At 38.3% G+C, this 15,894-nt stretch overlaps 1 protein-coding gene across 1 annotated transcript in view; it reads right to left on the reverse strand.

Moving 5' to 3' along the window:
• TENM1 (teneurin transmembrane protein 1) overlaps positions 1-12,370 on the reverse strand; it is a 383,458-nt gene extending 371,088 nt beyond the window's left edge. Inside the window, exon 1 of the mRNA XM_029911855.1 lies at positions 12,154-12,370. Coding sequence (XP_029767715.1) covers positions 12,154-12,370 — 217 coding nt within the window. The remainder of the gene's footprint in view (positions 1-12,153) is intronic.
• Between the last annotated feature and the right edge of the window lie 3,524 nt (positions 12,371-15,894).

Raw genomic sequence — 15,894 nt, forward strand, 5'->3', positions numbered from 1 at the left:
TGCAGGCTGACAGCTCGCGACCCCCCATGTAATAACCTCATGACCCTCTGAAGGGTCCCGACCCCGTTTGAGAACCCTGACTTATGGAGTGACTGATACAGTCAATTACTGGTAACTTTTTATCCTGCCATTAGATACAGAATATGGCACGCAGATGTCGTAAATGGAACTTATGTAGAAGCTTAATGTGATGCTTATAGCAGGTTCAGCTCTCTCACCCATACAACACGTTGGACAGCACAACTGCTTTATAGACTTTTAACTTGGTTTGAAGCTTAATACCATGTTGTTGCCAGACTCCACCTGATATTATATCAAATGATTAACTCACTTTGTTGATACCACTTGTGAGCTCCTTGTCTATAGAAACATCATTTGACAAATTACTACCAAGTTAAGTCTGTAGCAGCATTCAGCTGTGTGTTTCTGATGGTGACTTTTGCTTTTGTGTAGGGTTTCCCTGGCACAGGTTGATATATGACTGCTATCTTTTTCAGATTGTCAGGCTACACATTTCTGCAGACTCTGTGAATCCGTCTTTAATCAACTGTATATCTTCTAGATCATGTGCCTCTAGAGCACCATCATTGGCCAACAGCAGTTCATGAAATTGCCTCAAAGACTATTGTGGAAGATGGCAGCCTGTTCACATAAAATAATTTTTTAGAGGATCGGAAACATATCCTGATACCAGCATTCAGGTCTCTTGTAGCATCATCAAGCAATGCTGCATAGAAGAGAGTAAACAAGGGTGGACCAATTACGCAGCCCTGCTTAATACCATTAGTAATAGGAAATTGGTCAGACAGAACACCATGTACGCAGACTCATTCAAGCATTCTATCATGAAATAGCCTCAGAATGTTGGTGAATTTTTCTGGACAATCAAACGGATACAATAATTGCCAACACCCAGGTCTACTGAGCATGTCATATGCTTTAGCTAGGTCAATAAAGACAGTGTGTAAAGGTTCTGTTGCTATTTTCTGCATTTCTCCTGCATCTGATGGGCTACAAATTTGATGTCTGCCTTTCCTTGTGTTGGCCTAAAACCACATTATGACTCCAGTAGCATGAGATTAACAATGTTGCACACCAAACAAACAATCAAAGAGTACTCTAGTCAGAACCCTTCTGGTGATGGAGAGTAATGAAATACCACAATTACCATAGCCAGATAGTGACAATGGTGGTGTCTTTGAAGTCTTGTGATGTGTCTTCAGTTCTCCATATACTGAAAAATAGTTCATGCAGTTCCCTTAGCAGGATTTCACCTCCAAACTTGAACATTTCTGCAGGAATACCATCAGATCCAGAAACCCTGCAGTCCTTCCCAGCACTGATTCTCAGAGCTGACTTCGTCAAGGAGCAGGACTGCACCAATGCTGTAATTACGGGTTGGCTGATCCACTACTCTTATTAGTGCCTTGTCTGTGATGTTGGACAGTGTGTTCTAGAGGTAACTGAAATGCTCCAAAGGATTTCTCCTTTGTCAGTGATAAGTGTTAGGCTGTCCTCACTCTTCAAACGGCACTGTACTAGTATGTACAAGACCATAAAAGTCTTTCAAAGCAGCATAGAAGTCTTTGGTCACATGATGGTCTTGGTATTCCACCATTGATCCTGCATGTGTCTAAGCTTAGATTAGATGTCATGACACAGACGCCTGTGTGTTATATCTGTGCCTACAGGGACATGGGGTACATCGTCAAATTCTTGTATCTCAAGTTTTAAGGGCTGCATCCCTTTTTTATTTCATCATGACCTTTCAACAGCAGTACGTGCTTTTGAAAGAATAAGGTTTGATTACGTTTATTCCCTACAGCAAGACACTTCCACTGCAGATCGTTCAAAATGCAGCAACATGTTTGTTCGCTAGCTTGAGCGATTGTGATCACATTATAACTAACTCGTGGTGATTAGATATACATCCTACAAGGTAGTGGAATGACCTTAGATTGGCCCTTCTTGGGTTTTTGAGGCTGTTTATTTTATTCTATTGTTGTGCAGCAACCTAAGAACTTCAGCAACTTTAATGCTTGAAAAATGAATTATAAGACCTTATTTATTATGAAATGTGCATGCCTGTATTTTGCTTATTCAATAGCCACTGTTAGGGTTTCCCTTTGATATTCCCCTTGTATTAAGTGCAGATGTGCTTTAAAGGACGTTAGCAACAAGTAATGGTTTTGTATGATTTGACTGTATTTTAATATTACATGAAACATAAATCAGCATGTAGATTATATTTTATAAGAGTACCCTATCTTCATGGAATCAAGGAACTTGGCCCTGATGCTAGGGGTTGTCCTTTTCTTTCTATGAAAAGAAAATCCTGAGGGTAACCAGAGACCAGTTCTGCACTAAGTCAGTTGCTGTAGGTTACACTGCTAGTAATGTCCCGCAGAGGCCCTTTATATAGTCTTTGGAGCACAAGGTGTTCTGCTCACATTTCCTCCCATCCCCAGCTCACCCTCTAAGCTATGGAGGCTGTGAAGGTGTGGCTGACTTCATGCTGCCTAGGAATTGTCTCACACTGAGATTTCACAGCTGGCTGTTTAAGTCAGCTTTCTGGCCTCACGGGAGTTGTTGGAACAGTATGAAAAAACTGGAGCAGACCATAGGACCAGGTCCTTTTTATAAAGAGAAACATTCCAACAAAGCCATTTATCAAGGTCCACATTATACCATTCAGCCAATAGCACATGTGGCAGCAGGTGTGGAGTTCTCAGTCCGCCCCAAGGAGAGCTCTGGGAAAGCTCTGGGGGGGGAGGGATAGCTCACTGGTTTGAGCATTGGCCTCCTAAACCCAGGGTTGTGAGTTCAATCCTTGAGGGGGCCACTTAGGGATCTGGAGCAAAATCAGTACTAGTGAAGGCAGGGGGCTGGACTCGATGACCTTTCAAGGTCCCTTCCAGTTCTAGGAGATAGGATATCTCCATTAATTTAAAAATTTATTTTATTTAATGTGCTCTAGGAGGCACAATCATTGCTCCCCAGCACATGGGGGAGTACAAATGCTGCATTATCCCTGTTTGCCAAGATAACTCTGTAGTCTGATATGCAAGTGCTGGGGTTAGGGGAGGGAGGAATCAGCAGCATGACCCTGCCTTCTCTTCACTCTCAAGGGTGCAAGTAGACAGCAATATTTTTTTACTCCCTTGAGCTAAGGAACTGGGATTGTCCCTAGTTCATGCATATATGTTGTCACTACTCTTTGCAATGAGTAGGGACAACTTTATCTTATGTACCTTCTTTCACATAAAAAAGGGATTCTTCTCCACAGCTTTCCATGATCCACTAGCTACATTGTTCATATATTACCATTTTCATTACTGCCTACGTTGTGTACTGGTGATTTTCACAAAACTATTTATATTTTCACCTACTTTTCTTCAGTCTCAAACTTTAAGTGAACTTTGATTTCATCTCCTGACAGATCTTATGGAACCTGCCCTTTCTCTAAAGGATATAGGTATGAAAATTTTAAATAGAGTGGGAAATAGCTAATAGCATGTTCTTAAAGATAAAGTTTAACTCAGACATCTGACTAGCTAGCTGCTGTACACAAGTCATTTGGATACCGTAATGTAAAGGATGAAGCATACTGAGAATGTAGCCATACTCTAAAGCAAGTGGCTCCGGTTTGCAGCTCACAACAATGTATATCAATGTGATTTGACTCACTAATCTTACAACTGAGCAAATTCCTAACAGTATTAATTGATTATAGCAGCCCTCTTTGCTATTCACCCCATCACATCATTGAATTCCAGAAAAAAGTCAATACTAAGATGTTGAACAGTTGGCATAAATTCTTCAATCTTACTCCTTCCATCCCTTTCTTTTGGTTTACTAAGGTGCTTCCACTGATTTGCAAAGCATTTTTAATAAGTCACACAGACAATGGGAAATGGATTTGCTGAGCACTTGCAATTGAAACCAAAGTTTACGGGAGCTACAAAGAATGGAGCATCTCTGAAAATCAGACCCTGGGATTTTAATTAATGTGTGTGATTTACTTCAAATAAATCTCTATTTTTAAGTTCTGAAGCATTTGACTCTTAATATGAATTTAATCTCTAATTGACCTATGATATACCCACCATGGTGTAGAACTATATTTCATTCAGGTAATGTCTTTTTCTGGCAGAGCGGTTCCTGATATTTCTGCATTTGGGGGGTACAAAATATATGATCAAGAAACATGGACTCAGGGAGAAAGGTTATCTGGCTCCAGTGTCTGGTGAAACAAGAAGAAAAGCAAATTTGATTTTATTCCCAATTCCAGAAAATAAGACAGCTCTCTTCTTTTGTCAAAAGAACTGACAGAAAAGGCAAGTAACAAGAATATATGTATAAGAAGTTAGCCTCAGGGACAATTGCATAGTTGTTTACTTCATTCTATGTCCTACATACTATATGCCAGTCATTTCTTCAATATTCTTCCTTGTCATTAGTTCAGACTTCTGCATCCATTGCTGATAGATCTTCCCAGAGCACTTAGAAGTGTCAGAGAGGCTGCACCTCTCCTGGTTTAGTAATGGCATGTTATAGATTTTCTGAGATCGTTGGCATACTCTGAAAAACAGAATTCTAAACCAAGATGTGTAACTTACTAGGGTGGCTGGAAAACCATCAGATCCTAAGATTGTTGGAGAGACTTTTGAAGTTGATTGAGGGTTGCTGGAAGAACTGATGTACACTGAAATTGGTGACTGACTAGACTACTCTGTCACTCTGTTTTTGACTGGTATGCTTTCTGACATTTTTATTCAGCTAAAAATTAGTGCATCTGAAAAGAGAATGGAAATTAGGATTTCCTTTTACATCAGCACACTGCAAACCGGGTTTATGTTATTCTGTATTTATTTGGAAGGCAGATCATATGTTTCATTCCTTCTGTTTGATTTATTAGCATGGGATGGAAAATGCACTGTGATCGGTGATACTTTGTTTAATGACTTAAATGTGCTCATATGTCTTGTAGATTTTCCTGGGTTTATTCCCTCCCTTGTATACTCCCTTGATTTAAAAAAATACTTATTAGGAGGGTATAGGGTATTTCTGATAAGTAACTGGCAATTTTTGTGAGTTTACAGGTATCATTAAAAGTTAAAAGCAGCATTATAAAATTGCTGATAGATATTTTGGGAAAGCTTGTGGGATGCTGTGATCCTAGAAAGTAAGGACCGATTTCAGGCTCGGGGTAAAAAAAAGGTTTATTTATACCTTTGGTTTATTTTCTTATTTTCAGTCTGGTGAAGAAAAGCATTTCTAAAACATTTTTTAAAATCAAGCCACCAAAAAAAAAAAATCCTACAATTTTCCCTACCACAACTTTTACACATAGAAGGAATGAAAACTGCACAATTAGTAGCCAAATCTGGTCATGCCAAGACTATCTTAAGTGGACATTAGCTTCCTTCTGTTGGTGGTACACGTCCTCACCAGGAGTGCTTCCACCAACTGAAGAGGGGCAGCGTGGGGGGCTGAGAGCCAGAACACTCAGCTCTGGGAGAGGGAGGCTTCTTTCTTCCCTGTTCCCCACCAAGAGTGGAGGCAGGCAGCCGCCTGGGGCTTCCCGCCTCCCCATCCCCAACGGGAGCTGGGGGGAAGCTGTCCGGAAGGTTATCGCCTCCAGCGGGAAGATCCACGCCCGGAGTCTGGTCGGCTGCTGTGCTGCCAGTGGGGAGCCTGGACGGCAGCCCAAGCCAAGACCCTGGGTGGCAGCCCAGCTTGGAGACAAGACCCGGCAGCAGCCTGTCTGGGGAGCGGGTAGTCAGCTTTCTTGTCCATTTCATGGCTCCAGTGGACAAGAATGACAGCCAACAGCAGATGTAAGTAACACAATGTCTATACAGACACTGTCACCCTAACTAACTGTCACCCTCGGGGAGATGGAGTTATTATGTCGGTGTAGTAGGGCAATTAGGGCTTGTATTCTCTATGCGCTAAATCAATTTAGCAAGTCTGGTGAAGACGCAATAGGTCGATGGGAGAACGCTCTCCTGTCTACTTCAGTACTCCATCTCAACAAGAGGTCGATGTCGATGGGAGAGCATCTTGCGTCAGCCTAGTGCAGTGTAGACACCACTGTAAGTCAATCTAAGCTACTTCAAGTTAAGTTATGTAACTTATGTAACATAATAAGCGTAACTTAGATCGACTTATTTTGTTAGTGTAGACAAGGCTGTAATGTAGACACTGACATAGTTAGGTCGACATAAGCTGCCTTATGCTGACCTAACTTTGTAGTGTAGACAAAGCCTAACTGGTATCATCTGTCTTCTTCAGAGTCTGCAGATACTCCCCTCTACATGAAAACAGTGATCCAGAAACACTCAGATAAAGGAGTGAGCTACTCATCACATTGAACTTCTGTTGGAGGCATTAAGTCCATCATACATTAGATCAGTGGCACTCAACCTTTCCAGACTACTGTACCCCTTTCAGGAGTCTGATTTGTCTTGCATACCCCCAAGTTTCACCTCACTTAAACTACTCGCTTACAAAATCAGACATAAAAATACAAAATTGTCACAGCACACTATTACTGAACAATTGCTCACTTTCTCATTTTTACCATATAATTATAAAATAAATCAATCGGAATATAAATCTTGTACTTACATTTCAGTATATAGTATATAGAGCAGTATAAACAAATAATTGTCTGTATGAAATTTTAGTTTGTACTGTCTTCACTAATGCTTTTTATGTAGCCTGTTGTAAAACTAGGCAAATATCTAGATGAGTTGATGTACCCACCAGAAGACCTCTGCGTACCCCCCGGGGTACATGTACCCCTGGCTGAGAACCACTGCACTAGAGGGTAGGTAGGTGCAAGCAGGTAGCCAAAAGAAGTAAAGCTACTGTGCAGCAACACTCCTTAAAAGAAATGATGTAGCAGGAAACTTAGGCTTCAAAACTGTGATTTTTTTTTTTTTTTTTTTTTTTGGCCTTCCATGCAAGTTTCTGTGGGACAGGATGATATCAGGGCTGTAACCTTACATTTCAAGTAAGTGAGAATATATTCTAGTGTTACATATGTGATGTATTTAGAGGAAAAGCTGATTAAAAATTAGCCTCTTTACTTTTACAAGTCCCGCAGAAGCACAGTGAGAAAAAGCATTTGAAACAAACAGTGCGTACTATACATGGGCCAAATGCTATGCTCACCAGTAAAATACGGAGCAAATCTACTGCCCTTAATGAACTCACTGTGGATTTATACCAGTATGAGAGCAGAATTTGGTCCATTGTGTGAGTCAAGCTAGTTCCAGTTTACAGTTGACAAAAAGGCACAATGACATTTTCCTGACATGACAATTTCTTGACAAGACTTGTCAGCATGCCTTATTTTCATGTCTTTGCAAATAAGTAAAACCATTTCTGACTGGTCACATGAAATCCAAGTTCCATATGTTTAAATCTTCCTTCTTGGTATGTATGAATTTGAACTAAAAGCATAACAAACTGCATTCTCCAGATCTAGGTTTCCTCTCTAAACTCTATTGCTTTGTAGAATTAGAACACTTCTAAATGCATACACAGTACATCAGTCATAAAACTGCTATAGTGAGAATCCGACAAAGAATCAGAAACAGGCAAAAATTAGGGCTTAGAATAAAACTGGTCTGGAAACTAGAGGGCCAAATTCTAAAGTCCTTACTCTGGCAATTCTTACTGAGGTCAATGGGGGTTTTGCTTGAATAAGAATTCATTACACACATTTAGCCCAGTTCAGTTGTTCAAGAGGGAATTTATACAAGTTTCTTTATTTTATTCGCCCTGCTAGTGATCTCATACTCTACTTTTTTGTCCTACAAATAAGAAATCTTATGTGACCCTCTGGTTAGGAATAAAAAATGCCAAATATTTTGTGAAGCATTCTAAAACCTTTGTTTTCTGGTATCGCTAGCTATGCTAATGTTTTCACACAAATTTACCAGTAAATATATGCTGCTTTTTCTTCCTGCACCAGGACATAATATCAGTTTGCCTGGCCCATAATGAAGCTCAATATATTTATCTTGCCAGGAAATATATATAAAAGTTTGGCTAACTAGAAATTTATCCCCATATGTTCATCCTGTTAAGGATCAATAACATTCATCATTCCAGTGACTCAATCCCAGATGCTTGTCCTGTCTGGAATTCATTCCTCTAAACTGGTATTTTCCATAACAGTATACATCAGTCTAAAAGGAATACAGCTTCTTTCTTTACATCTCCAAAAATTGTAGGACTAGAGTTTTCTCTTATTTACATTCATGTAAATAAAGAGTAACTCCTTGAAGAAAATGGTGTTTTGCTGCCATAAAAGTGTTACAAGTGAAATGAGAATACGATTGATAGACTATACATCCTGCAAGGAAAAATTTTTCCATGCCAGAATCATCAAGATGTATCCTACCAGGAATCATCAATACATCTAGAGTGTCCAGCCAATTCTGCCCCATGTCTTTAAACTATCAACAATCTATTGGCCAGTCCTGCAAAGGGTTAATTTCCTATGTTTTCCAAAAACCATGAACTACATTAGACTGGGTCTGCCTGAAATTTACTTCATGTGTCTTTCTGGACAGGATAATACATTGTTGGTTTATAGACATTTAGATAAACAAAGCAATGTGAACATTCCAATTACTCTAAAATAATCTTTCTTGATAAAATTTACACATTGTGAAGTTATACGTGAATCTTCAGGAGTGGAAAATACTTTTATTGGAAAGAGCTTTTCATCTGTCCACAGTGTATCAAAACTGATACGTTTAGCCAATTCCTATATCCATACTTGCAAGTCTTTGTGTGATCTTATTTGCTAAATCTTGGACTGTCAGATAACTGAGTTTCCACTGAAAATCACTCAAGAGCTACAATTTATCTTACATCTAAAACTCCGTAAGACACAGAATATGATGTTCAGCAACAGTCATATGGCCTCTTAAGTTACATAATTGTCTCCCAATAGACTATTCTGTATTCACTGTTGATTTTTTTGAGCTTCCTCTAAGTAAACCTTGTAGAAAACAACTAATAAACCAATCCTCCTTAAAGAAGTGGGTTTTGAGAAGAGATTTTAAGGAAGGGACAGACAGAGTCATGAAAAGAGTTCCAGGCACAGGGAGCACCCTGAAAGTTGTGATGTATTTTGTGTTCCAACATTGTGATCATCACGAAAAAACTGTGGAAACAAATTTAATAATTTCTATAAACACATGGCTTTACAACGGGTGTTTGTTACAAATATTAATACTAATAAAATTGTATAAAATAAGATAAGATATATTTGAAGCAAAACAAATACCACTGACAAAATGTGGGCATTGGGTTCATAGCACACAAACCACAGGTTTCATACAATTATTGGATTAGTGCCATATTTATGTATAGTATCTATTCTGTGAAAGAACACCTATTTCAATAAAGATCCCATGAGCAGAACAAAGGACTTTCACTACCAATGAACTCTTGACACTAGTAGCCACAATGAAGTGGTCAAACTGCCAGTAATAAATTACTTGCCAAAAAATGCTGGCAACCTGGCATAAAGGGTTTTGGTTTTAGATAGAGAGTTATGTTTTCATTATTCATCATATATTCTCAGTGACTTTGCTTTTCTTACATTCCCTCTCCAGAACTCACAGGTTTGTTTGCTATCTCACCTTGGATCATTATCACTTTATTCATGACTGCTGCAATGTGTCTGTTTCCTTATCTATTACCACACATTATGTTGGTGGAGTTCACAGTCCTTCTGAATTTACCTCCACTTTGACATCCACTAATCATCACTTTTTCAGGATTGCATTTTGCTTCAGTGCTGTCTAATGGTTGGAACAGGAGACAAAGTCAAGAGACAAGAGCTTTGCTTCTGACTCTGCCATTAACTCACTATGTGACCATGAATATATTACTTAACAGTCTCCATGCCTCAGTTTCCTTATTTATAAAATAGAGATGATAATACTTATCCACCTTTGTAAAGTACATTGAGATCCTCAGAAAATAGTGCTATATATCAGAGCAGGATATTATTATCCTTTTCCCAGGTTTCCACTAATATAAGCTGACAACATTCATAATCCTCTTTTGTCAGTGATTACAAAAAAAAATTACATTTCACAAATAAAGGATGCAAAATTAAAGATATGCCTAATACAGAATGTCAGCAAAATGTTGGTAGGGTTTATGGGAATCCAAATTCCAAATACACCCTTATGACTTTGGAGTAGGTCAGACTCATAACTCAAAAGGGGCCTGGTTTTTTTCTGTTCTTGTTTGAATGCAAGCAAAGAAAGCAGAAATCCCTAAGAACACTAGATCTCACAGCATTTCTACCATTAAAGATATGGCCTTTTGAAAGCTTGTTAGATTTCAATCAACAAACAGAAGCTTATCTAACCCAACTCTGGAGCCAGATGAGAACTCTGCCTCCTCAGCCTAACTTTTGTTTGTCTGAACAAATTCTTTGCCCAACCACTTACATATTTCAAATCTGTATGACAGCTGGCATGTCAAACATATGGGCTGAATTTATGGCAGATCAATACGATTTACGCCAGCACAAAAATATGGGGATGAATTCCTGGCATTGAAAACCCATATACAATGTAATTCTTGGAAGAACAAACCTATACAATTACTGACTAGGACAATTATGTTGCATTAAATTTCTCACAAGAGAAAACTTTATTATATGATTTCCAGTAAGACAAGAAAATTTTACCTCCATCCAGACAACTCAATATACTAGCATATATTGTCAAGTATACCAGAAGTATTAACAAGTATTACATAGGAACCAATATGCACTGAATAATAATATATTGACAGACTCCATTTCGGGAAAGCATCTCTATTCAGGATGTCAATTAAGCAAGTGCTAACAGGCCAACCTGAATAGTGATGTTGTAAAGCATGTGCTTGGGGTCATATGGTAATTTGCAGCAGGACAAGATTATGAATTTCAAGGAGAAAAAGTTAGCTGCTTATAAGGCAAACAGGACAGATGCCTATGATATCTAGTAAGAAATGAACTGAACATTAATCTAGGCAAGAAAAACATGGAGAACACATTTTTAATAAGCCATAATGCCTCCATGAGTCTTCAAGAAATACATCAGTTTTTGCAAATAATAAATCTGATTCCTAAAGCCAATCCTGAACATGTGTGAGCAGGACAAACTGCTGTATGGTGACTTGCTGCAGAAATGCATACAAGCTTTACCATTTCTAGCAAGGAAATCACAAGGAGTTAATCCTACAAGATTATTGGTGGAATTTTCTTATAAGATACAGTTCTCTAAGGAATAAACCTATGCAACATAGGGAGGATAAACTCAAAGCATAACAAATGGGATAATTTCTTAGTTAAGCAAACAAGGTAATTCTTGGCAGGTCAAACATACATGGCTGAAATCTTGGCCAGAATAATTTGAATAGGTACTGTATTCAAATATATAATAAATTATAGCCTTGTATTTCCCCCAACACTGCTGCTTTGTAGCTGTATGCACCATTTGGGTATATGTGCTGAAAAGATTTCTAGGATAGGAACAAGTTCTCCCCTGAGTTACATCTATGCTTAAAAAAAAATAAAGAAAGAAAGAAAGACAACAGTAAATTGTTTGCTTTTGTACTTACAACAAATTATTTCTCCTTCCGTTTGTAAATGACTTGGCTACTTGTAGGATTACACAAATTTTGTTTAAGAGGATTGTTGCATTTGAATTTACCAATAAGCTTTACAAGCACATGGACAGATAACCGACAACCTCAAAGCTAATTTGGTACCTGGAGCGAATCCATACATATATGTAAGAATTTTAAACTATTACCCAGTTAGTTTTAGTAAGAGGAGTAGCCACCACCTAACAGCAGCATTTACCAACAGTTGCCATGCTGTGGTCTGAGACACAGCATAGTAATTCCGTATTTCTGGAAGGTGATAGCTGAAAAATAGTTAGGAAAATAATTGCAGTAACTCAGATACTGTAGTGTGGTAACAGGTGCCAAATGGTGACTTTTAAATGGCAATCACTGTCTGCCTTTGAAAGTAATATAATTATATGTTTACATGCTGATATACAAATGCCCCTGTAAGATACTTTTCATAATTAGTGAAAATGAAAATCAATTATGTACCTTGAGTGGATTTGTCATCGGCTTTTCTTTTTCTGCTATGGCTGTTATAGTTCAGTCTTAGTTCTTGGCTATATTCATTTAGAGTTTCTCTGGAGTCATAGGATTGTCTTGGTTTTCTCCCATCTTCACTTTCATCTGAAGAACTTGTATAAGCTAGATCCATTTCATGCTTAACTTTTGACAGTGGCTGGTAGGGTTTGCAGTCCATCTGCTCCATTTCTGATTAAGTATGCTCAGAGTCATGAAAACAAGCAATAGGAACTCCCTAAAGAAATGGTCCTGAAAAAGACAAAATTCCATCTCAGATATTACACATAAATATTAGCTATTCAGGGCCAGATGTTACTCTCAGACCAAAAGAAAATCAATGAAATGTATCTAGATTTACATAAATGTGATTGAGATAAGAATCTGGCCCACAGATTTTCAAGAAACACAATCAAAATAGCTTTAAAAAAACCTAAACCAAATGATATATAGTAAGTCAGAGTGCTAATGTTGTCTTGTACTTCATGCACAGAGTACATTATAATACCATTTCGGTAGAAAATCTGAATTTCCAGTATGTTATTTGAAATTACTGAATATAATAATTGAATATATTTCTCTAAAAATCTGTGTCCCCCTCAGATATTACATTTTTTAATTTTTTTTTTTTTAACATTAAGGTCAAGAAATCAAAAAGAGTTCTACTCCTCTGGCAGTATTTGGTTATATAAATTAAAATGTCCAGTCAACTAGTAAGACATTTGACACACTTTAAAACAATCAGGCATGTTTAAAATTCAAATGGATAGCTTATGACAGTCTCAGAATACTGTATCATAATTAATTCAGAAAAATGATATTTTCCTTTTAAATAATGTGAATTTTCAAAAAAAAAATCTCTAGCTCAAAGCAACGTGAGTCCATACAGAAAGTACTGCAATGAAACCTTTAGAGAGGTAGGCAACATTCACTGTGCTCAAGCATTTCCAATACCATTAATGGCAACAAAGTTTCACCTGCCTAACTGGTGAATTTGGCCTATAGTCTCGTTTTCATGAATGTTTTTACCTATTAATGTTAATGGAAATTATATGGTGAAATAATGGGAATTGTGGAACATCCTTTACCACTGCATTCATACAGCAGCAACAGTTAGTTCCAAGGTCAGACCAAAGACCAATAATTTGTCCATTTAGAGACAGTCGTGCAACAAAAAAGGATTTGCCAATGTGAGACTAGTTAATACACAATGTTCATTTAGGAAAAAAACAGTGCAACGAACAAAAGCACGTTAGACTAATAGACAAAAAATAAAACTCTAAAACCAAGATGTTATGGGAGAAGTACTTCTGTTGGACAAAAACTTCTCCCAACAGAAGTTTACAGCTTCTTGTTAATTTTATCTCATTGGCTGAACAAAGCAACTCTAACACTCAACTTGATGGGATTTCCCTGGGTGTCTAACCCAATAATGTAATGCTTCAACCGATCAACTCCAAAATTTCAGGGAATTTTCTAGCCATCAATGGCCAGAAACCTATCAATTCCGATGAAAATCAGAAATAAAATGAAAGGTGGAAATGGGGAACACATGGAGCCCCGGCATCTGGCTACCAATATCAGCAGCTTCAACTGTCCTTTTAATTGTCTACAGATCAAATTGCCATACTCTCAATACAATAAAAAATGTTGATCCTGAAAGAGAAAGGAAAGAAAAAGAAAAAAAATATATATGAGTGGTGGGGGAAAAGGGGACAGGGATGCACACAGAGCCCCTGGCATTGGGGAGGGAAGGAGAAGGCCAGGGTAAATAGGAGGCAACACAGACTGCTGGCATGCGTGAAAGTGGGCACATATAGAGCCCTAGTCAGAGGAGGGAGGACGTATGGGACTTAGGAGAAGTGGTGCATGGAAAGACGAATGGGAGCACACATATGGGGAGAGAATGTGGGACAACAGTATGGGGTGGGGGGAGAGACAGCCTGTAGCATGTCGTGGAGGTGTCAATATGGGGGACAGAGCCCTGGCATGCAGGGATGGGGAAAATAGGGGGACACACAGAGCACCCAGCATAAAGGGGTGGGGGTTGCAGGATGTCCTTGAAATAGAAGGGAATGGGAGAGTGGCAAAGTGAGTTTATAAGGGGTGATGAGGGAATGCAAGGTACCCCTGGTATGTGCAGTGTGCTCTGCCTACAGAAGCCATGAAGTACACTAGTATATATAAATCTTACATTTAGATCAATTAAGCTGTAAAACCAACCATGCACCTAATTTAATGTGGGGTGGGTTTTTTTTTTTTTGCCATTTAACTGTAAAAAACCCTACATTTCTATGCTCACCTATTGCACATAAGGCTGAATCACAAAGAGACTTACAAAAGCCAGTACTACCCCTCTGCACCTTGAACCTTTTAAAAATGTACAAAGGTTCCTATGGAAAAAGAGCCTTGTGGCTGATCTATTTTGCAGGAGGTCTGCACAAGGTGAATTCTGGTTGCACAAATCTTTTGTGAGCAACTGAAAAACTTGGGATTATATACAATACTGTAAAATTCAAGGTTTTGAACACCTACTGCTCTGAGTCACTTCTGAAATGTGTTTCTCTCTCCTATTTTACAAATATATATAACAACGATGTATCTTACTTTTTTAAAATAAAAACTCTCCACTGATTATGAAAACTGAGTGCTGCAAAGATATGCATTTAACAGCTTTAACTGGTGCAACATTGGAAAATGTAAGGCTTTCAATATTTAGTTTTAACTCTGCAAAAGATTTTGCTTCATATACAGTACTATTGTTTTTATATTTACTATTCTTTCATGACTTCTGCTTCACTGTCCTGCATACACATGATTTTCCATCTGTGCAATGACATGGATTTTTTCCCCATTTAAATACAGAAAGGACATGTAAAGACAGGTGAAAACTCTATGAAGTATTCTCTAGAAGGTGGTAGCTATACTGCCCCCTTCTGTTCTTTAAATAGAGGGGAGGAAAAATGTAAAAACTGGTTTGAGGGACAGCACAACTCCATTCCCTTCCTGGGACTCCAGTAGGCTTTTCTGCTATGGGTACACATGGACACCCCTTCATTCCTATGAAGGTCTAGGAGTGGGAGGTGGGATCTCTTTTCACATAATATTCCCCTCTAAGTCCCATTGTCCTAGGCCTCAAACACCTGTGGATTTCATTCCATGACGCACAGGATCAGGGTAGAATCCACAATAACATCATGGTTCTTCAGGCAGAAGGCTAACCAACAGGAATGCAATGCAGAGACACCAGGTCTCAGGAAAAATCCTGCATTGCCTACCCATTCCCAAAAGGGATGAGAAGCAGGAAACTCAGTGTGCCTGATTCTTTGCTCCATTACACCATTTTTTTGCTGGAGTTATTCCATTGACTCCAATAGAGTTACATTGGCATTAAAACTTCACATAGAAAACTGGACAAAGTCTTTTCTTAGAGGATTTCAGCTCCCTCTAAAAAAACCCCAATACATGGGATAAGTTTGTGTTTCCTCAATTTTTGTTTAGGTGTCCTGAAAACCAAACTACCTAATCTTATTTGAAGGCAGGTGATAAATTGTTATTTGTAAGAACTGGCAAAAGATTTGATAACAATTTTCAGCATATAACATTTTTATGATACAAGAAAATATGGAAAAAAAAACCCAACCAAACAAGTCTTCAAACTATCTTAGTGTTAGAGATTGAGTCAAATACATTCAATGTTGATGTGTTAAGATC

This window comes from Terrapene carolina, unplaced genomic scaffold (genome assembly GCF_002925995.2).
Source record: "Terrapene carolina triunguis isolate 2854851 unplaced genomic scaffold, T_m_triunguis-2.0 Scaffold131, whole genome shotgun sequence".
In the NCBI taxonomy this organism is placed as follows: Eukaryota; Metazoa; Chordata; order Testudines; family Emydidae; genus Terrapene; species Terrapene triunguis.